Source organism: Magnolia sinica, chromosome 12 (assembly GCF_029962835.1).
Source record: "Magnolia sinica isolate HGM2019 chromosome 12, MsV1, whole genome shotgun sequence".
NCBI lineage: Eukaryota > Viridiplantae > Streptophyta > Magnoliopsida > Magnoliales > Magnoliaceae > Magnolia > Magnolia sinica.
Window position 1 is genome coordinate 59935277 of NC_080584.1, and position 22870 is coordinate 59958146.

General features: G+C 40.3%; 1 protein-coding gene across 1 annotated transcript in view; it reads right to left on the minus strand.

Annotated features, from left to right (window-relative positions):
- Nucleotides 1-2500: 2500 nt before the first annotated feature.
- LOC131220101 (disease resistance protein SUMM2-like) overlaps nucleotides 2501-22870 on the minus strand; it is a 36825-nt gene continuing 16455 nt past the window's right edge. The window contains exons 3-4 of the mRNA XM_058215070.1: nucleotides 13338-13465; nucleotides 2501-2662 (exon numbers count right to left, since the gene is read on the minus strand). Coding sequence (XP_058071053.1) covers nucleotides 2501-2662; nucleotides 13338-13465 — 290 coding nt within the window. The remainder of the gene's footprint in view (nucleotides 2663-13337; nucleotides 13466-22870) is intronic.

Below are 22870 nucleotides of genomic sequence, written 5' to 3' on the forward strand. Positions count from 1 at the left end.
TCCGCTACAGACACTGTAGCTCCACCTGATATGGTATTCCAGATCAACTTGTAAAGGTTTTTGCTCCACTGTAACTTCATAATAATGAGTACCCCTTTAGAAAATTTTAAAACATCCTTGTAACCAGTGAATTTACATCTGAGTGCCTCAAGAGCTTCAAGAGATATCTGATTCTTTTTTAGATCTAGAACATGGTCTTACATCGTTTAGAGTATGGTCTTCCCCATAATTTATTTTAATGCATACCGAACTAATTCCGATCATCTTATAGGCATGGTCGTTGCCCATAAGTATTAGGCCACCATCTTACTTGTTATACACGGTGAACCAATTCTGATGAGGACACATGTAGTACGATGCCCTCGTATCCAAAATCCACTCATTCTTACTTTCATTGTATAAGTGGTTGACCTTAGACACCAACAACGTAGCACAACTACTCATTCCCACGTCCGATTCTGCTAAATTGGCCTCCCTTGGTGAATCATTTAATTTCCCATCCTTCTAGGTTTTGGGATTTGTATAGTAATTTTTCATGTCTTATCCTGCACAATTTCAACACTTCAACTTTTATTTGTCTTTGACTTGGACCTCAATTGCGACTTCCTTTTCTTTTGTTCAGATAATCTTCCCTTAACAACCACTGCACTCGTAAAATTACCTTCCCCACTATTATTTCTTCTTAACCAAATATCCACCATATACTCTTAGGGAATATGGAGGAGACGTCAATAAAATTAGGATTGTGTCTTCTTCAACGATCTTCACATCTAGACTTGTTAACTTGCAAATCAATTTGTTAAATACATTGATATGCTTAGTGAGATCTAACCCTCTTCCATTTTTATATTGTAAAGTTGTCTCTTCAGATATAGACAATTGGAGAGTGACTTTATCTTGTATATACTCTCCAACTTTACCCATAGGCCCACAATAGTCGTCTCATTAATGACATTATAAAGGACTTCATTAGCCAAGCACAATTGAATTGCGACAGTCACCATCTGATCAAGTTCATCCCAATCTTCTTCTTTCATCGATTCAAGACTTTTCGCTTTACCAATGTGTGGTTACTGCAAACCTTACTAAATTTGTAGGGTTTTAGTCTTTAACCTCCATAATTCAAAAATATGTTTACTTATAAATTTATTTTTCTCGAACTTAACATTCGATCCTCTCGATACCATGTCTCAGATTTTATCTGATAACCCAACGTACGTTGTGATATCATTTGTCGGGGACGCGAGAAGCCCTAATACGACTTGTCCAACATGAAAGCAACCTCAAATAAAATTACACAACACAATAGGAAACAAAACATTCAAGCAATCACAAAGAACACACAAATTTTATATGAAAAGCCCTTACGGGAAAAAAACCACGACACCAAGTGATGGACAATCCACCGTAATCAAAAAGTTATAAGAGATGATACAACTTACACATGAGAAACCCTAGATTCTCTCTCAAAACCCTTGAAAATGTTTTAAACTCCTTTCGTTCTACCCTAATTGCATAATTAAAAGGCTATTTATACACTTCCCTACGAAATTAGAAACAAAAACACACACTTAACGCATTCCGCTCGGTCCCACCTTTGGTCGACCGAGACATCAACAAAGTCTTTTCGTCTACCAAAGCGGATCTCGGTCGACCGGGAACATCACAGTGTGCTTCAGTCAATCCAAGAATACACTTCCCTACGAAATTAGAAACAAAAACACACACTTAACGCATTCCGCTCGGTCCCACCTTTGGTCGACCGAGACATCAACAAAGTCTTTTCGTCTACCAAAGCGGATCTCGGTCGACCGGGAACATCACAGTGTGCTTCAGTCAATCCAAGAATACATCGCTCAACCGAACAACACTATACCAGGTTAAAGGCACTCTATCAACATGTACTCTTCTCACTCCTCCTTAGTTGTAAATGTGGAACTGGGACAACCAAATGGGCTTCCTTCAACACTTATAGATATTATGTCTATGAATTATGCAAAACTCGCAAAGGGGACTTTCTTTGCTGGTTGTAGAAGATGTATGAACTTTTTATACCGATGGCATTAGATGCGATATAGGCCATGTTTCACTAGTGTGGAGGAAAATGCCAAAAGGACCACATTTGACGTGGCAAGAAGTTGGGGCATACTACTGGATTTTGCCAATAAACCAAACATCATAACACATGAAATAAAGGGGCATGTAGTTGAGTAAAGCAACTAAACATTGCTCAAATTTGAGGCAGAGTTTCATAAGAAATTGTCGGACACGGGTGACAACATAGATTTCAAGGGTCGAAGCTTGTATAACCTGGACCAAATCAAGATCAAATAGTAAGGATAGGGTTGAAGCTCAGCTCGTGTAAAGCTTTGACATGGGGTATCACATAACCAAGCCAAACGAAACTTGGGTCAAATTCGGTTCAGCTCAGCTCAGCTCAGCTCATGTACATATACATACACATAGCTGGATCTAATAGAGTTGCTGGTTATGAGAATTATCATTGGAGAAAAATTATATTTGCACCAACTGGGGGAAATTGTAGAATTTGTTTTGCAAACGGTATAATAGAGGTACTTCCATGCAAAATCATTGAACCACGGGTGACAGCATAGATTTTCTTCTTCACTGTCTTTGGGGAAAATGATAACAAGTCTGGCACCTGTAAGAATCATAAACCCATGATTCAAGTAATCATAATCACTATAATTGGGGCGAAAGCCACGACATGTTTATGATAAAATACAATAACAACTACAATAGCATTAAATGAATTGAGAAGAAAATAGCTAAATCAAATGGCGGTAGCAAATGTCGGAACGATGTATATACCTTTTTTTTCTTAAAGTTCTTTCAATGGCACCTCTCAATCTAGCAACAAAGACGGAAACCAGTAGTCGCAGATGCACCGAGACAAGTCAATGATGGAACTCCACATCAAAATTAGTATACAATTATGCACATGGGGAACAAGGACGTATTCTACAATATTTGGGTGGAGTACTGTACAACACGTTTGGGCTTTCAGTTTCTGCACGTGGCTCACTTGTTTAACTGATCCCAGACGTTGGTATGGTGGGCCTCACCATGGATGTCCTACCAACCAAGGATTATATAGGATTTAATTGATTGAATGGAAGACCTAGCCGTAGTTTCTTTCTTAACCCTTTCACTGATTCCCAACTATTGAAAGATCAACGATTTGTCCATCTCTTAGACTTTTTTAATTTTATTTTTATTTTTTCCATTGATCATACACAAGTAGGATCACAATATTGAGGGTTTGGATCATTGAACAGTAAAATCCACTTATGCAAACTGAAAGGCTAACCACTACTGTAGAATCTTTTGGCCGAGGCAGTGTGTGGCAGATGGGTGGCTTTGAATATAACACTCTAAACAACAGAAAAGTAAATTCAATATACAATACTAATCGACTAATGATTCTAATTAAAGATTTGAAAATTAGGTCTCGGTGAATGTGACAAGAAATTAAATAATGAGACGGCAGATTTGAGAAGCGGATTGGCTGGTGTACCTAACACCAGCTGTATAGCTAACGTAGATACGTGTCGTGCGAAGACGAGCACTGACACTCCTCGAGCTCCGAGTGGTGCGAACGGTTCAAAGGTGATGAAAGTTACATGGCCCCACAGTAATGTATATATTATATCTACGCCGTTAATCTATTTTTAGAGATTATTTTAGAGCATTATCCAAAAAGTAAATCATATCCAAATATCATGTGGACCACACCACAAATAGCAGTGGAGATAATGATTTTCACCGTTAAACAAATCATAGGGCTTACTATAACGTTTATTTTCCATCTAATCTAGAAAAACAAATGAAAAAACAAATTTCATATGGAACCAAAACTTATGTGACCCAAATAGGGTATCAATGGTAGACGTCCAATCCCCCACTTTGTTTTTTGGTGTATTTCTTTTGTTTTTTTTTTAAATTTTTTTTGGTTTTTTTGCAGTATAGTCCACTTGATGGTTAGATCTACCTTATTTTTCTTCTCAAACCTTAAACAAGCTCACAAAATGGATAGACGGTTTGAATGTAACACATGCCTCACGTCAATATAGCAGTTCAATATAGCAGTTATATAGCTGGACCTTTACGCAGAAGCGCAAAATACCTCGGCTATGTGTAGCCCACCAAGTTGTACACGTAAATCCACCTCATTCAACTGGTGAGAACCCATATTTGAACCTTATTAACTATCAGAAGAATATGAAATTTAAGTGGTCCACACCAATAGGAACAATGTAAAACTGCACCTACAATCTTTAATTTCACATGGTGTGGCCTGCCTGAGTTTTGAATCAAGCTGATATTTGTATTTCACTTTATTTCCGTGAGTTACACGTGATTGATGGATTTGATGAAAGATATGCAACATAGTGATCTTATATACAAACTTCTAGTTGGAACCCTTGTGCTCTTGGTGCGGCCCATCGGAAAAATCTACAAATGGATGGTCAAAAGATGTACAATAATGATCTTCCACCATAGGTGTCTTACAGCGCCATCCTATATGCAATGACCCTTCGATCCTCGCTCAGTACTGGTAGGTGCTGAAAAAGCTATGTGAACCCACCATAATGTATGTGTCTGATCTTCGCCGTTCATTCATTTTTTTCAGCTGATTTTAAGTATAAGTCCAGAAATGAGTCAGATCTAAAGCTGAGGTGGACCACACTACATGAAAGAGTGGTGATTGAATGCCTACCATTTAAAACTTTGTACGACCGACCTACGGTAATATTCACTTGCCATTCAACCTACTATTTAGGTCACATAAACCTGGACAAAGGAAAATATAAAATATCTTTTTGATGCAGAACTTTTGTGGCCTCTTAAAAGGTTTTTAATGGTGAGTATCTAATAACTGCTGTTTCTCAAGATGTGGTCCATCTTAAATTTTATATATATATATATATATATATATATATATATATATATATATATATATATATATATATATATATATATATATTCTTTTTATGAATCATTTCCTAAAATGATATGAAAAAAATAGATAGACTGTGGATGAAATAAATACATCATAGAGTGGCCCACAGAGCTTTTTCTAGCACTGAACACTGCCAAGATCTGAAGGGGTCACTACGGAATCTTAGTCCACCACCGGCGGCATGCTGACCTAACATTCAGGACTGCGTTTCCGCCCAAAGTGTTGCTATTGCAGGACATAAGAGCCATGTAGAAGGTGGGTCCCACCATGAAGAGACTGTCTCTGAAATCATACCCATCAGCTCATTAATAGCCTTTCTAGCCTAAGGTCGGTTTCGATGTTCCAGACAACTTACAACATCTGCAAGGAAAATGAGAGTGCACGCCAGCCTGCTTGCTATTGGTCCACGTAGATTAGGGGCCCAGCTAACGCGTGAAACTGGGCGCGGCTTACGTGTTACAGGGTAACAGCTTAGCAAGTGTTACCGTTATTGTATGGCCCACCGTTATCATATGTTGTATATCCACTCCGTCCATCCGTTTTTAAAGCCCAGTTTAGGACATATAGCCAAAAATTAAGCATATCCAAATCTCCGGTGGATCACACCACAAGAAACAGTGATGATTGAATACCAACCAATAAAAATTTCCAAAGGCCCACGGTAAGCAGATATGTAAAATGTTTATATGCCATAAAACCTATTGATAAGGTCAAACAGAACTGGATAAATAAAGAGAAAATACAAACATTAGCTTTATTTAAAACTTTTGTGACCTAAAAAAGCTTTTAATGAACATTCATCACTTTTTTCCAGTGGTGTGGTTGACAAGAGATTTGGATGTGTTTAAGTTTGGGATATAATACTTAAATGAGCTGAAAAAAACGGATGGACCGCTTGGATAGGAAATAAATTCATCAAGGTGGGCCTTACACAGTAAGGGTAACGCCCACCAGCTAATCCGCTCTCCGTTAAACACTCCACCTCTAGAGTACCGTCAAAGACCGAAATTCCAAGGGCGTGTTTGGCCAGAACGATCCCATGGGATTAAGGGGATACATCACAGCTTTCATGGGGCCCACAATTTAGAAGGGTTAGATTCATGCGTATATTTGGCCCATTTACTAACCGGATGTGTATGAGCATGGCAGGTCATATTCTCTCAAGAGTATTAATCTCTCTCATTGGCACTATATATCAGCCGCAATACGGTGGACACTACAAATAGGCTCCCCAAACATGTTTAAATAATAATAAAATATCTATGCTCGTCCATTTGATGGGACCCAACAGGCAATGAATCAGAGATAGCCAAAAGTTCACACAAAAGGAAAAACTCATGATGAGGACCATCTAAATACGCTGTACGGGATGTACTGTATGAGGAGATCCACTAGATGTATAGAATGATTGTACATACACATGATGGGTGGGCCACACACATCTCAAATGCATGATAATTTAATTACCATAAACGCATGTAACATTACTGATTGATTCAACTTCTTCTCTCCGCTGGCTGTTTTATACGGTGATGTATCTCCCTTTCCTGGCTGTGAGAGTGATGAGATTTTGTGAATAGATCTTTTTAGTTGAGATGATGGTGACTGTGATAAATCAGATATCCATTTACCCGTCTAACACACATATTGTATATATTTGGCAATATCTAGGGCTGTCAATAGCCGCAATATTAGCCTCTAGCAATTTCAGGTCAGGCCTGGCTTGGACTGAGGTATCGTGCTGGAGGGTTGGGCTCACGCTTAAAGCTCCAGCCCATTTCTCAACCGGACTAGGCTTGGATAGTGTATAGAAGCCCGTCAGCCCAGTCTAAATTTTAGTTTGCCATGTAAAAGTTGGAGTGGATTTTAAATAATCATCATGGTGGGCCTGAAGATAATCAATGATCGATATCACCCCTCTTAAACATCTTAGCGGGCTATGTAAAAATAAAGGGTGGGTATCACTCTCCCAACTGTTTCCTTCATATGGCCCACCCGAATCACATACTGGGCCTTGTTTAGTCCCTACGGCTAAAATGGGGTGATGAGCCAGGTGATCAGGATATCTACGCCGAATCCACGGAGCTTCTCTGGACTCCTCACTGAGACTTCTCGAATCCACGAGGAAAGAAAGCAGAAAATAAAAATAAATTCGAAATTGATTAATTAATTAATAAAAACGAATTCACAACCCTTTAAATAGGGGTTCCAAGCAATGGGAAAGAAATCATAATCAAACTACAACTAAAACTCCTAGAATGCGACTTTACTATAAATAGTAAACTTACTATTTATGTACGGTCGTGATGTCTACTAGTGCGCAAGGTTTTCGGCCAAAAATGGTAAGTGTCCTATTTGGCTTCACCAAACCGTTCTCCTAATTATTCTAAGCTCTTTTCACGTTGGACACAACTCCTAAAGCACGACGGATGAAGAGTTATAATCAAACTAAAACTTACTATTTATAGTAAAAACGAAATTAAAACAGGGAAACGACTGTGATCCAGGGGTATTTCGCAAATCCGGCTTGCGCAACCCAGCTATGCCTGGTTGGTTGGCTAAAGTAGCTCATTCTACCCTAAAATCATATATTTTACGCCTGATAACTCATTCCGGATTGTGAGATACGCCCGATCTAAGGTCCGACGGTTCGGATCACTTCTGTTATCGATTGGGCCTTTTCTGATCCATCGTGGCCATGAAACTGTCTGCGGCCTGCACTACATCACTCCCCTCCACTTTAAAAGACTCGTCCTCGAGTTCTCATCCTGCTCTAGTTTATGATACTCAGTCAGGTCCGCGACGTTGAAAGTCCGTGAGATCGCCATGTCATCTGGAAGATCAACAACATAAACGTTGTCATTGATCTTTCAAATGATTGGGATGGGTCCAATCTTCTTATTTTTCAACTTGTTGTACGTCCCGATCAGAAATCTCTCTTTACGCAGATGAACCATAACGCGGTCGCCCACCTCGAATACTTTTTATCGTCGGTGCTTGTCCGCTTGTTCCTTATACTTCTCATTCGAGGCATGTAGCTTAGTCTACACTTCCGCATGGATGCCCATGATCTTGTCTACCATATGTTTTGCTGCAATGCTCGTGCCTGGGTGCTTGGGCAGAGAGACCAAGTCAAGTGTGTGGTGAGGTACTCGTCCGTAGATAATCTGGAACGGTGATTTCCCTTCGAGCGGTTCACCATGTTATTAAATGCAAACTCTGCTTAAGACAAGGTCAAATCTCACTGCTTCGATTTTTCTCCTAAAATACAGTGAAGGAGGTTTCCCAATGTGCAATTCACAACTTCGGTCTGCCCATCAGTCTGTGAGTGGTAAGCACTACTGAATTGAAGTCGTGTATCGAATTGAGTCCACAAAGTCCGCCAAAAGTGGCTAATGAACTTCGTGTCATGATCAGAAGTAATGGTCTTGGGGACCCCGTGTAGCCGTACGACCTTCCTAATGAATATATTCGCCACGTGTGTTGCATCAAGGGTCTTCTTGCATGGGATAAAGTATATCATCTTGGAGAAACGATCTACCACTACGAACACCGAATCCATGCCACGTTGTGTTCATGGGAGACCAAGTACGAAGACCATTAATAAATCCTTCCAAGGATTGTCAGGCCCGTATTCTGAGATTGCCCCTTGGAGGTCTGACAAACATGACAACGTTGTACGACTTTTTCCACATCACGTACTAATTGCGGACAGTAATACCGCTCTTCTACAAGAGCTCGCTTCTTGTCTCGCCTAAGGTGTCCACCGAGGCCACCTCCATATAGCTCCTGAATAATCTGTTCCCTTAGAGAACTTCGAGAATGCACAATCAATTCCCTTTGAAGAGAAAATCGTCTTGTATATGAAGGTCACTATGGTGACCTTCTTGGCACTTTATCCAAGAATCTTTGAAGTCATCATCCTCGACATACAGCTCCTTGAGACAGTCGAAGTCGACCACTTCGTTGCTCATCGTAACAAGTAGTGATGCACGACGGCTACGTGCATCAGTCACCTTATTCTGTTGCCCTAACTTATGCTTCAGAACGAACGTGAATTCTTGTAAAAACACAACTTATCTAGCATGCACATGATTCACATTAGTCTAACTATTAATAGACTTTAATGCTTGATGGTCATTGTATAAAACAAACTCTCTTTGAATTAGATAATACCGCCAATGTCGCAGCGCTTGAACAACTGCGTACAACTTAAGCTCATAAGTCAACCACTTCTTTCGGGCTTCACTGAAGTTCTCGCTGTAGAAGGCTACCGGCCTGCCTTTTTGTGATAATACTCCTCCAATTCCGACGTATGAAGCATCACACTCAACCTCAAACAATTTGTCAAAATTAGGAAGCACCAAAACCGGTGTTGTAGACAAACGATGCTTGATCTCATGAAAGCTCTTGTCAGCTTTATCGGCCCATTGGAACGGTCCTTTTTTCATACAATCTGTCATAAGCGCGACTATGGTGCTAAAATCTCGAACAAATCGACGATAGAAAGTCACAACCCGTGAAAACTCCTTACCTCATGAATGTTTGTCGGGATCGGTCATTTCCTAATAGCTCGCACCTTTTCATCGTCCACACGAATGCCTGTGAACGTTACAATAAATTCTAGAAACAACAGGCTGTCAGTTAAAAAACTACACTTTTTCAAGTTGAGGTACAACTTGTTAATTTGTAGGACCTGCAGCACCTACCTAAGATGTTTCCTGTGCTCCGCCTCATCCTGACTATCTATCAATATGTCATCAAAATATACTACCACAAATCGGCCAGTGAATGGTTTTAAAACTTGATTCATCAAACGCATAAAAGTACTTAGTGTGTTCAATAAGCCGAAGGGCATGACCAGCCACTCATACAACCCTTTCTTAGTCTTGAATGACGTTTTCCACTCATCACCGGGTCGAATACGAATCTGATGGTACCCACTCCTTAGATCTAGTTTAGAGAACACCTTGGCCCCTTCTAGCATATCAAGCATGTCGTCCAACTGTGGTATTGGGAACCGATATTTGATGGTAATTTTGTTGATTGCCCGGCTGTCGACACATATGCACCAGCTTCCATCTTTTTTTTGGCATTAATAATGCTGGTACGGCACATGGGCTCATGCTCTCTCAAGAGACCCTTACGGATCAATTCCTCCACTTGCCCCTGAAGTATCTCATACTCTTTCGGACTCATCCGATAATGAGGGCGATTGGGTAAGCTAGACCCAGAGAGGAGGTTTATGTGATGTTGGATGTCCCTCATGGGGGCAATCCATCAGGTAAATCCTCAAGCTAGACTTCTTTGAATTCGTTTAGCAACAGTCTTAAACTTAGAGGGATGTTTGAGGGTTCCTCTTCCTTGTCCTTCACCACTATGGCGTATACCTCGCTGGTCTCCTTGGATTCCTCTATGAAATCCCGAATGGTCAAGAGGGAACTCTCCTCCACTTTATAGAGGCTTTAAGGTGGTTCTCTGGTGCCATAAGGACAAGGATTATTTTTCAATTTTCCTTGATGAATATGTAAACATTATCTCATCCCCGATGGGTCGCATCACGGTCCGACTGTCAGGGTCGACCGAGTAGCAGATGACAAGCTTCCATGTCGACCACGTTACAAAGTATGTAATTCTTATAATTTTTGCCAATTGAAAATGAGATAGTGCATTGTTCAATTACCTTGGTCTCATTCACCTTTTTTATCTAGCCAATTGAGTACGGAGAAGGATGTTTCGTCGTTGGTAGCTATAACTTGTCGACCATCACTCTTGAGACGAAGTTCTCACTACTACCACTGTCTATGATCACATCACAGACCTTTCCATTGACAGTACACCGAGTACAAGATATATTATATCGTTATGGATGTAATTCCTTTTGTGGGGGCATACAGTATCGCCTCACGACTAGAAATTCGCCACGATCCTCGCCCGTCACTTCATTGCCACCTGCTATTTCTTCAGTGATTTGTTCATGTTCATCAAAGTCATGATCTTCTTCTACGGCCTCATCTTCAATGTCCCCTTCATTTATAGTCAAGTGTGTTGCAGGCCGTTGAGGACAAGTGTTTAATAAGTGGCTTGGCTAGCCATAACAGTAACAATTGTTCGACCTTAGCCGAGCATAAGGATTTGGAATCCTACTCGGGCCCGCTGTTGTGGGTGTTGCACGTTGAGGTCTGGATAAGCTGCTCCCCGTATCACGGTTTGTGGTTGTAGGAAGTTGAGGACGTTCTCCTACTGGATCTTTTCATCGCGCCAGCACTGGATCCTGCGTGAGATCCATCAGGGGGGATCGAATTGAAGGATATGGACGAGCAGGAGCTCTTGCAAGTTGGGTTTTTGCCCTACTCGCCAATTGAACTGCTTCATCCACGGTCCCGACTGAGTACATCTGAACTCAATCCTGAATTGTCAGTCGCAACCCACTTATAAAGCGTGCCACCTTCTCAGCCGTTGGAATTCTTCAGTGTAATCTTTGACAGTTCAATTTTCTTGTCGGTAATTTTGATATTGCTGGAATAATATCTGCTCATAATCACTGGGGAGAAATCATGATCGAAGAAGACGTCTCATCCGTGGCCATGATGAGATGGGCGCCTTGTTCTGACGGGCTTGTGAGAGTTGTAATTGTTCCCACCATGTAGAAGCACCAAATTTTAATTTAAACGCTACCAATTTTACCCTTTTATGATCTGCCACGTCCATATAATCAAAATATCTCTCTACCTCGGTTAGCCAATCGAGAAAATCTTCTATACGTAATAAACCATTAAAACTAGGAAGTTTAGCCTTACCTCGATAGTCTCTCTCAGCACGATCTAGATGATTGCCTCTATGAATTGGTCGTCGGGTAAAACCCACATTAATATCCTCGTCTCTAGAACTTGAATTATCTGGTGTAGCCCTACGGTTTGCCACTGGTAGTGCTCTATGAAAATGGGAGTTGCGTCGTACAGCAACCACGGGTGGTGGAGCACCTCTTAGGGCTCGGGGCGGAAGTAGCGCATTCGCAAGACACTCGAGGATTACCTGCAGCCCTTGCATGGTCAACTGACTCTCCCGGTAGAAAGCTTCCATTTTTTCCGAAAGATAACGAATCCCTAGATCATCATCCACAGGATTTTGATTCATACCTTCATTGTTTGTCATTGGCCCGAGGAGAATCCTCGCTTTGATACCAATTGACGTAGTGATGAATGTGATGACGATAACTACTCCGAATCCAAAGAGCTTCTCTAGACTCCTCACAGAGACTTCTCGAATCCACGAAGAAAGAAAGCAAAAAATAAAAATAAATTCTACTAATTTCGAAATTGATTAATTAATTAATAAAAACGAGTTCACAACCCTTTAAATAGGGGTACCAAGCAATGGGAAAGAAATCATAATCAAACTACAACTAAAACTCCTAGAATCCGCGACTTACTATAAATAGTAAACTTACTATTTATAGACAGTCGTGATGTCTACTAGTGCGCAAAGTTTTCGGCCAAAAATAGTAAGTGTCCTATTTGGCTTCACCAAACCGTTCTCCTAATTATTCTAAGCTCTTTTCACGTTGGACACAACTCCTAAAGCCCAAAGGATGAAGAGTTATAATCAAACTAAAACTTACTATTAATAGTAAAAACAAAATTAAAATAGGGAAACGACCGTCGATCCAGGGGTATTTCACAAATCCGGCTTGCGCAACCTGGCATAGCCGAGTTGGTTGGCTGAAGCTCATTTCGGATTGTGAGATACGCCCGATCTAAGGTCCGATGGTCCGGATCACTTCTGTCATCGACCAGACCTTTTCTGATCCATCTTGGCCATGAAACTGTCCGCGGCCTGCTCTACATCAATTATGGTGGGGCCGACTTCAGCTGGCCGCACCTTAAGACCCCTCTCTCTACACACATAACCCTTGGGCTTGGGCTCAAGAACTTCAAAGACATTAACGAGCCAGGCTTGAGCTAGACTATTTTGGATCTTCATGGGCCTGCACTAGGCTTGGATAAAGTTTGGCCTGGCCCTAATCTGCCCATTGACACCCCTAAAAATGTCTTACCCGAAGCTTGGCCCGGCCCTAAACTGGCCTGTTGACACCCCTAAACCCGTTTACAGCCCTACCCCTTTCACTATTTATTAAGAAATAAATGCTATGAGAGTCTGTGGGTCTAGGCAATCAAATACCCTAAGCCAACAAGATTCAAACAAACATCATGAAATCTAAATAAAGACTAAGCCAAATATCTCATGCCTCCCAGACAGAGTGTTTTGTGATCTGTTTCAAGCAAACAACTTGAATGTGATGTATTCAATCCAAATTATACAAACAATGAGTAGTAGTTCAAACAAAATAAACCATGACGATATAGAACTCGGAAAGATAAATATAAAACAAAGAAATAAGCAAGGTGCTGAACCTTTCTAGTTCTTGAGGAGCCGAAACACATGTTGTAAAGATGAACAACCGCCCAGCTGCTTGCAAACCTACATTCCATAGAGGATAAGAAAAGCAAATGTAAGACAAAAACATGCAGCAATTACATTGGTTTTATGTAAATTGGCACTGCAATGATTTCCCCTTGCTTGTTGCTTAGCCCAACTTCACCACACACAACAATCATTGGTAAATCTTTTATCAGGTGGGCCACACAATGTATGGGCCTAGATAATGATAGAACTACATATATGGTGGAAAACTTGTGTTTGTATCCCATGGAGAACTAATGTTTATATACAACTATACAAAATCAAAGATAAACTTTCAATGAATTTAAACATATCCTGATATCATCAAAGATATCATAATCCTAGCATTCTAGTTTCCTCTGTATTGTTGCCTGTTGAATGTGAATGGACGTTCATTTTTTTTTTTCAGCTCTGTATTTGCAGGCCATTCACTATAATGTTATGATAGTCCAATGTCAACAATTTTGGGAATGCACCGGATGATTTGTTTGATGGCTACACACAGAGCAGCTTATTACAAACCATTAATGAGTCTGATGAATAGTCAATTTGAATAGCTTACATTAATTTGATAGTGTCGTTGGAGGTAGTTTTCATTCTTTGCATTAGCAATCTCGCAACATTTTACTAGTGCAGCTATTACGTAGCAGATTGAAGGATTCACCCCACTATGCCGAAAGCCCTGAAACCCTTTTAATCTGTCACTAATGACTCTGTACATAACTCATTAGTTTTAAATACTTTCAAGTTCGAGTGGAGCTTGGATTTATGCATGTAGTATGGAATTTCTTTTATTTCACCCAAAATATACTACTACACAAAAATAATTTATTACATAGATTGCTCCAAAGGAGGGAAAAAGAAGAAAGATTAAAAGGTTCATAATAGAATATTAAGGACAAAAGAGTGGAATGCATTCTCCATTTGTTATTTTCAATTTGAGTTATTAGGCTTTTTTTTTCCTTTCTTTTTTTCAATTCATTGATTGAAGGTATGAAATAGCCAATTTTATGGCCTGAGTTATTTTAGTTTAGTCAGTATCCAATTTGTGTGATGGGAAAAAGTTTTCAAATTTAGTAAGTGATGTATAAAGTAAGGAAATATATTATTTACCTCACCTTGTAAATAGAAGAGGAAAGACAAGTATTAACAACATGCCAGAGCCTTCACATTTGATAACTGAACTAAAAATATCAGAAAACCAGCTACAACAACTCTAAATACCTAAGAGGAAAAGTAGATGTAGAGTTAATAGGTTAAACAATAAATGAATTACAAGAAAATTAAAATAGAAAAAGATCTATTGAATGGCTATAATATCCTCTCCAGAAAGGAAAATATCAAATGAGAAATTAGACCAGTCCATCAATGTATAGATTACTAGATAGCTAGGTTTTGCACATAGGGAGTGTTATGGTTCAAAATATTGAACTGTTGATCTGAGGGCCTACCACGGATAGGGAGTGCCCTGAAAATCTCCAATTGGGAAATTCTAACGCTTCAATAACTGGGCACTTTCCCATCAAATGTGGATGGATGGTCTACTTTATCCTCTTAACCATCTATTTGAATAAAAGAGTCAATATTGGAGACTTCTTGGAAAACCTCCATTTTTGTTGGGCCCATTAAATCAACAATTTAGATTATTGAATGATGTGTCTACATGTACAGAGCTCTCGGCCATTTACTCTTTACCATCATTGATTTTGTATGATATTTTAGGTGTGACATGGAAGCCTTGCTATTTGGATGGTTTCAATTGAGGAACATAAATTCCATTCATACAATGGCTATGTGCATGTGCATCGTCAGTAATATTTGCCAGCATGAAAGGAAGTGCTAGTGTTCCAGGCTTTAGTAGTCTTCCAAATTATCATAAGATGTATAAAGGTGAATATAATTTAGGGGTGCCAATGTTCCATGCCTTAGAATTCTTTCAATCTATTAGCATAAGAAGATGTATAAAATGATCATATGAAATACACTCCAACAATTAGATGTGACACCAAAAGTTTGTCATGAGTTCAAAAATCAGGCCCCCGTGATTCTAGTGGGCCACACCAATGGAAACAGTTTAGAGGGTGAGTGTTGCCTTGTACATTGATTCCAATCATGAGGTCCACTAGAATCATGAATGGAGATGATTTTGGATCATGGGCTGGTAAGAGATCTGTTAGTTGGGATGGATTTTACATAAACATCACAATGGGACTCACCTGTCCCGCCCACCCCTTTGCCCACAGGGCATCACTCATCCCCATTGAGAAATATAAGGGAAGGTATTTTAATGATAATTATTTAGATTAGTCAGGTAGCTTGTTGAAAACCTTTGGAAAATGGTACAAGAGTTTAATTTTATAATAAGTTGGTAGTTTATCATAAAATTCTCTAAACGAAACTATAATACACTCCTTTCTACTTTATTAGACTAATAACTGAATTTCAATCCTATGTATAGCACATGCAAATGCTGACTTGAAAAAGGCTAGAAATCAAGAATAGCACTTCAAAAGTATTGTTTGAGTAGATTAGAGGAGTAGCATCTTTAAATTATAGGAGATAAATAAAGAAAGAAGAGAGAAATTGATTACGCTAATATTCACTGCAGTTGTCACTTGAGGAGCCGGTGTAAAGAGAGGGGGAAAAAAAAACAAAGATAAATAAATAAAATATAAGTTTCTAGATGGGAAAAAAATTGATAATGATACTAACACAAATTGACAATTGCAAGGTTCTAATCTGTAAGAATATAAACAGAGCTCATGCTTCACGGAGCCCATATGCACAAACTAAAAGGTAAATGACATGAATATATGGCAGATATCCTTAGGTAGCGTATCACACACTAACAGAGAGTCTTTATTTGATATAAGTGGGACTGATGGCAAGGTTATCCAAACCATTGGTCTGTTGGGGTCTTCAGTGGATGGACCATGAGTCAAAATTTTCTTAGGTTGGAAGATCTGGGCCATTAATATTGGGCTTTCTTTTTCATTTGGATAATTGATGCCTTAAGCCTTTGTATAAACTTCACAAATTCAAAATCTGGAAATGTCGTGCAAAGATGACATTCATGACACAGTCCCTTCAAGGTAGGCCGTGACAGAGCAATGGTTTGGATCAGTGCTGATGCATGGGCAGATCTGTAAGGAAGTGGATTAGGTTCAGCCTTGCCTCACCCAACATGGTGCAGCCCTGACTGTGGGGCCCATCTTGATGTATGTATTGTATATGCACTTCGTTTATCCATTTTTCCAGCTCATTTTAGGATATGAACCAGAAAATGAAGCAGATCCAAATCTGAAGTGGATCACTATAGGAAAGAATGGTGATTGATCATAAAAACTCCTTTTGGGCCTTAAAAGTTTTCTATCAAGCTGAAATTTACTTTCTCTTCATCCAAGTCTGTGTGATCTTATCAACAGGTTGGATGAGAAACAAACATTATGGTGGGTCCTAGGGAGTTTTTAATGGTGGGCATTCAATCACTAGTGTTTCCTATGGTGTGGTCCACTTGATATTTGGATCTACTTCATATTTGGTTTTATATATTAGAATGAGCTGGAAAAACGGTTGGATGGTGTGGATATACAATACATACTTCAAGGTGGGCCCTACAGTCAGGGCCGCATGAACGAAATGACTACAGTATCAACAGTATGGCTCTTTTCCCAAGGATAAATAAAATAAGTCCTTGTGAGATGGAAAACATGTAATGAACCTGATAATTCCCATTGAAATGTTAGACCCCCCAAAACACCGGATCTAAAGCCGGTTTATTGAGAAGTAAGAAGCCAATAAGTCTATCATGTAACAACATCACTAGAAAAAGACATCTTTATGCATCCTCAAGGTAAGAACACCCCTCCACACAGAAGATGGATTGCATTCTACCAAAATTGTCATGGATGTCCTTTTGTAGTACTTGAATGAAACCAATAACTATTTGGGGCAGAAAAAACAAAATTCCTCCTAACATTATTTATGACCCAAACACCTATTTGAAAAAAGAGGAAAGCATTACTGATAAACTATCTGCCACAATGCAAGTCTAAGGTTCATATGAACATGCCCTTAACCATAGTTCAAAATTCAAAATCAAATAGACAAACCCTTTGATGGGATTTCCTCCCATGCTCGACCGGTTATGAGCCTCACTCGACCGGTCGAGGGTGGTGCTCGACCAATCGAGCCCTGGCTCGACTCAAAGTTCAGCGACTTTGGGTTTATTTTTTCCGTGGTGCTCGACCGGTTGAGGACTCTTCTCGATCAGTCGAGGTTACGCAAATTTGAGCCCAGATCTTGCGCGGACTGCAGAAATCTGAGGCCCTTTCGCAAGGGGTGCGAAAGGGAGTTTCCTAAACTATAAATAGGGGTGCCTAGGGCCTTTCTAGGTAATGCAAGAGGGTTTCCTAAAGCTTTGCAAGGGTTTGCTAAAGGGTTTAGGGCTATCAAAGGTGTGTGTGTGAGAGAGAGAGAGAGAGAGAGAGAGAGAGGAAGCTTGTGGAAGGGAGGTTATGCTCGTAGAGGTGATCTACTGTGCACTTGACATCTCAGCACTTCTACGTCCTCATGATCGGTGAGATCTCTCTGTTTTTCTTTTATTCTCTTATTGTTTATCCACTCCTGAGTGAGTGAAAAAGGTTGTAACGTTTTACTTCATAATGGATTGTTGATCTAGACGAGATCCCGTGGTTTTTACCTCTTTGAGGGTTTTCCACATAAAAATCTCTTGTGTGGTGTGGTTTATGCTTTGATTTATTTCATTGCTTTATTATCCCATAATTCTGGTTTGATTTGGGAGGCTAGATCCTAAGATTTTGTACAAGGCCCCCAACAAAGTGGTATCAGAGATAAGTTCATTGAACGGAGTGGGATCAGTTCTGAATTATGGAAGGTGGTTCGTCAAGGATGATCAGCCTCAATGGTTCTAATTGGACTTTATGGAAGGCTAAGATGGAGGACTTGCTTTATTGCAAGGACTTGTATTCTCCAATTCAAGGCATATCAACAAAATCAAAGGTGGGATGTTCACTCCTCAAGTATAGGGTTGTGATGTAGTAATAAACTCGGTGAGACCAAGGTCGAATCCCAAGGGACTGATACCTACATTACCTGAAACTAGGTAGAAATAGAACTAGCCTAAGATGAAATCTAAATCCAATATAAAGTGATGAATAATGGTGAGAGATTAATCTAAAACTTAAGAGAAATTGGAGATAAGAAACTAGGGATTCAGAGGATCCATTTGTAAAGATCAGGGAGATTTATGCCTGCTTCAAAAATCATGAAAATTAAACCGAACTTCCTCCGATATAATTTTAAGGAGATGAAAGGTATATGAATTAGAGTAGATTCCATCATCAAACCATGCCTAGGAAATAATGGCAACAAGAGAATTAAACTAATTACCAACCAATCGGATGATTATGAAAGTTAGGAAGGGTACCGACATCCAACCATGCCTGTGAGACGATGACGAACAACAGGGCTTCCCGACATCATAATCAAAATAAGGAAAAAGAAATACTTAAAGCTATTGCAAACCCATTATAATTTCAGTCACAACAGACCATTAAAAATTGAAAATATTCCCATAATAAAATTAAATTAAAAATCCATTCAATCTAAACAAAAGGCACAAGCAAATAGTTCTCCCATCTCGCTACAAGCTTCACCTCTTAGCCCTAGCTAAGAGGTTTAGCCCAGCATAATTTTGATCAACTAAATCTCAAAAGAAAAGAAAAGGAAAAAAACAAAAATAAAAAAAACAAACTCTGTCTTGTGCTTCACGTCCAAGCTCCCAGCTCTCTCCAACTCTCTCTTTTCTTCTCCTTTTTATAAGTGTTGCAATCCGTCACTGGAGTCGGTGGAGAGTCTGTGCGTGAAGCAGTCGGTGGAATGCACAGCAACCGACTTTGAAGTGCACCACAAATATTTCTTGTGTAATTCTATTTACGCAGCCCAAAAACCATGCCAAAATAGCACCATTTTCCTTGATATCCTTCCAAAAACACAACGTTCAGGGGGGAGTTTTTGGATGAGATACACATTGGACAATTTGGATTATTAATCCGACCGTGATCGGGATCACGGAACCGGCCCACAAAGATGCAGGCTCTGTACGCGAGCCAACTCTGAACTCTCGGTGGGGCCCACTTAAGATGACTTTTGGGAAATCCACTCCATCCACCAGATTCCTCTCAGAATTTTGGTTGAGAATGGTCCGTTTGGACTTGCATTCACGTGGCCCATGGGATACTTGCTCCCTTTTGAAATTCCGTAACCTAGTTCTTGGTGAAGATAAACCCCGTTATTCACATGGACGGTCTGGATCAGTGATCTTACTGATGGGCAGGGCCCAACCCAGTGGATGGCACGTCCGTCACTGACGTTTCACACGGCTCTATTTGGAAAGTTTGCAAAAAATAGGTGGAGCCCACTTCTGATGGTATTTTCGAAGATCTACTCCGCTCATCATTTTCTTAATAAAGTATAAGCCTATGGGTCAAAGTATGAAGTAGATCCAAACTCTAGGTGGGCCACACAATCAACCTGTGATGAGTCGATACCGAACGTTGAAGCAAACCTCTAGCTTATAAAGTTTTGCTTATTTACAAATTTACCACTCTCCCTTTTAGAAACGTCTATCGTTCATTTCTCCCTACTGTACCATCCAAAAGAAGTGAAATTTGACGGGTATCCACCATTTTTCATGCTCTTTCCATCGATTCAGAGTTTGGGTCATGATCTCCCAAGGATGTCCAAGATGCTTTCTTAATGGTTATTGTTCGATCTTATCCATCGGGTCACTTACACACCGATCCAAGGACTGAATTTTGACGTGTACGGTTAATTTGTGGTCCCTTGGCTATGTATGAAGTTTTGCGACGAACGGATGGTGGGAACCCCGTGATCTTGCATTCGGACCAATTTTGGGCTACTTGAGCTTCGGTTTCTCGATTTCTCGATCTCTGGCGTGTAAATCTGCCGATCTCAGTCCCCTGTAGTCCCGTCCAATGCCTTGGTGAATTCTGAGCGTTAAATCCATGCTTTTAACATCCTTTTCGGTCCAGTGCTCGTAAATACACCTTGCACCAAAAACAAGATTAAAGCAGGGCATTAAGCATCATCATGTACGTAAAATCAGGTAGTAATCGGTCCGATATGCAATATTCGACCCTCAACAATGATATATGATGATTGGAAGAAATTGGACCGGAAGGCGGTGGGATTTATTAGACAATGGTTGGACAATTCTATGTTCCACTATGTGTCTACGGAGACCTCAACCACTAGCTTATGGCTAAAATTATAAGGGCTGTATGAGAAGAAGACAACCTGTAATAAGATTTTCTTGATACGACGACTTGTGAATCTTCAGTTAAAAAATAGTGGTTCTTTGGCTGAGCACATGAATGAGATCAGCAATATAGTGAACCAACTCTCCGCTATGAAGATGGTCTTGAATGATGAATTGCAAGCTTTGCTATTGCTTAGTTCATTGCCTGACAGTTGGGAGACATTGGTGTTGTCTCTAAGTAACTCCGCGCCAGATGGAAAGGTATCCATAGAACAAGTAACCAGTTGTCTCTTCAATGAGGAGATAAGGAGAAAGTCTCAAGGGTCTACTCAACAAGAGGCCCTTGTGACACGATAACGGGGGAGAGGAAAGGATAGAAAAGGTGGAAAGGCCCGAGATAAATTAAGAGGCAAGTCAAGTAACAGGAAGGATATTGAATACTAGAATTGTGGCAAGAAGGGCCACTATAAGCATGAATGTCGTAAGAATAAGAACGACAAGAAAGGAAAAGGAAAAAAGAAGGAAGATGAATCAAATTCCACTGCGGTCGCTTCAAATGGTGACGTTGTCGTTATTCTTTCAGCAGATCACGATGTATGTCTCACGGCTACGAGTCAGGATACTGAGTGGGTGATAGATTCGGGAGCCTAGTTTCATACGACCCCACACAGGGACTTCTTTACAAGCTACAAGTCAGATGCCTATGGGACCGTGAAGATGGAAAATTCTGGCGTATTGAAGATCGTAGGAGTTGGTGATATTTGTGTGAAGACCAATGTGGGCTGCACATTGGTTCTCAGGGATGTGAGGCACATTTCAGACCTTCGCCTCAACTTGATGTTGATGGGAAGGTTGGATGATGATGGCTATGAAAGTCGATTTACTGGTGGGCGCTGGAAGCTCATCAAGGTTTCGTTGATCGCAGCCAGAGGAAAGAAGTGTTGCACCCTTTACAAGACAAGTGTCAGTGTGTGCAAGGGTGGGTTGAACGCAGCGAAAAATTCAATTATTAATATGTGGCACAGGCGTTTAGGCCACATGTGTGAAAAATGGCTTTAGGTACTAGCGAGGAAGCGGCTCCTTCCAAACGTGATAAGTATACCTCTCAAAACCTGTATTGATTGTTTATCAAAAAAACAACATAGAGTTTCATCTATTAAATCTGCTTCTTATGTTAATAAAATGCATACATTAGATATGGTTTATTCTGATATTTGTGGTCCTATGAGGACAAAAACCTTGGGTGGGGCATTGTATTTTGTCACTTTTATAGATAATGTATCTAGGAGGGTTTGGGTTTATGCTTTGAAATCCAAGGAGGAGGTCTTTGGGGTGTTTAAATTGTTTCATGTTATGGTCGAGAGAGAGAGACAGGTAGATCATTAAAGTGCATCCGCACTGACAATGGTGGTGAATACATTGGCAACTTTCATGAGTATTATAAGTCCCTGGGTATACGGAATGAACAGACGGTTCCCAAGACCCCCTAGCATAATAGTGTGGCTGAGTGAATGAATCGCACCATTGTAGAGAGAATCAGATACATGTTATCCCATGCGAAATTGTCCAAGATGTTTTGGAGAGAAGCAATGCACACAGCAGTGTATCTGATAAATATGTCTCCATCAGCCCCGTTGAATGGAGAAGTACCCGAGAAGGTGTAGATTGGACAAGATCCATCATACAGTCATCTCAGGGTGTTTGGATGCAGGTTATCCGTTCACGTACCAAATGACAAGAGGTCCAAGCTCAATATGAAGATCAGACTGTGTGTTCTTGGGGTACAGTGATGAAAAGTTCGGTTACAAATTGTGAGATCCAACTGAGAAGAAGCTCGTCAGGAGCAGAGATGTGGTTTTCCTTGAAGATCAATGTATAGAAAGCATTGGTAAGCCAGAGAAAAACCAGCCTAGTTCAGGTAAGCTAGAGGACATGGATCCAGTTATTCCTCCTGTGTGCCTGATGACGGGGGAGTACAGAAAGGTGCAGAGGATGAGGGAGTTCCTATAAAAGATGGACCGGGAGAGCAACCTCCACTTGATCTACCTGTTGAGCCACAGGTAAAGAGGTTATCTAAGGACAAACAGTCGTCCAAGAGGTACTCGCCGCATGAGTACATT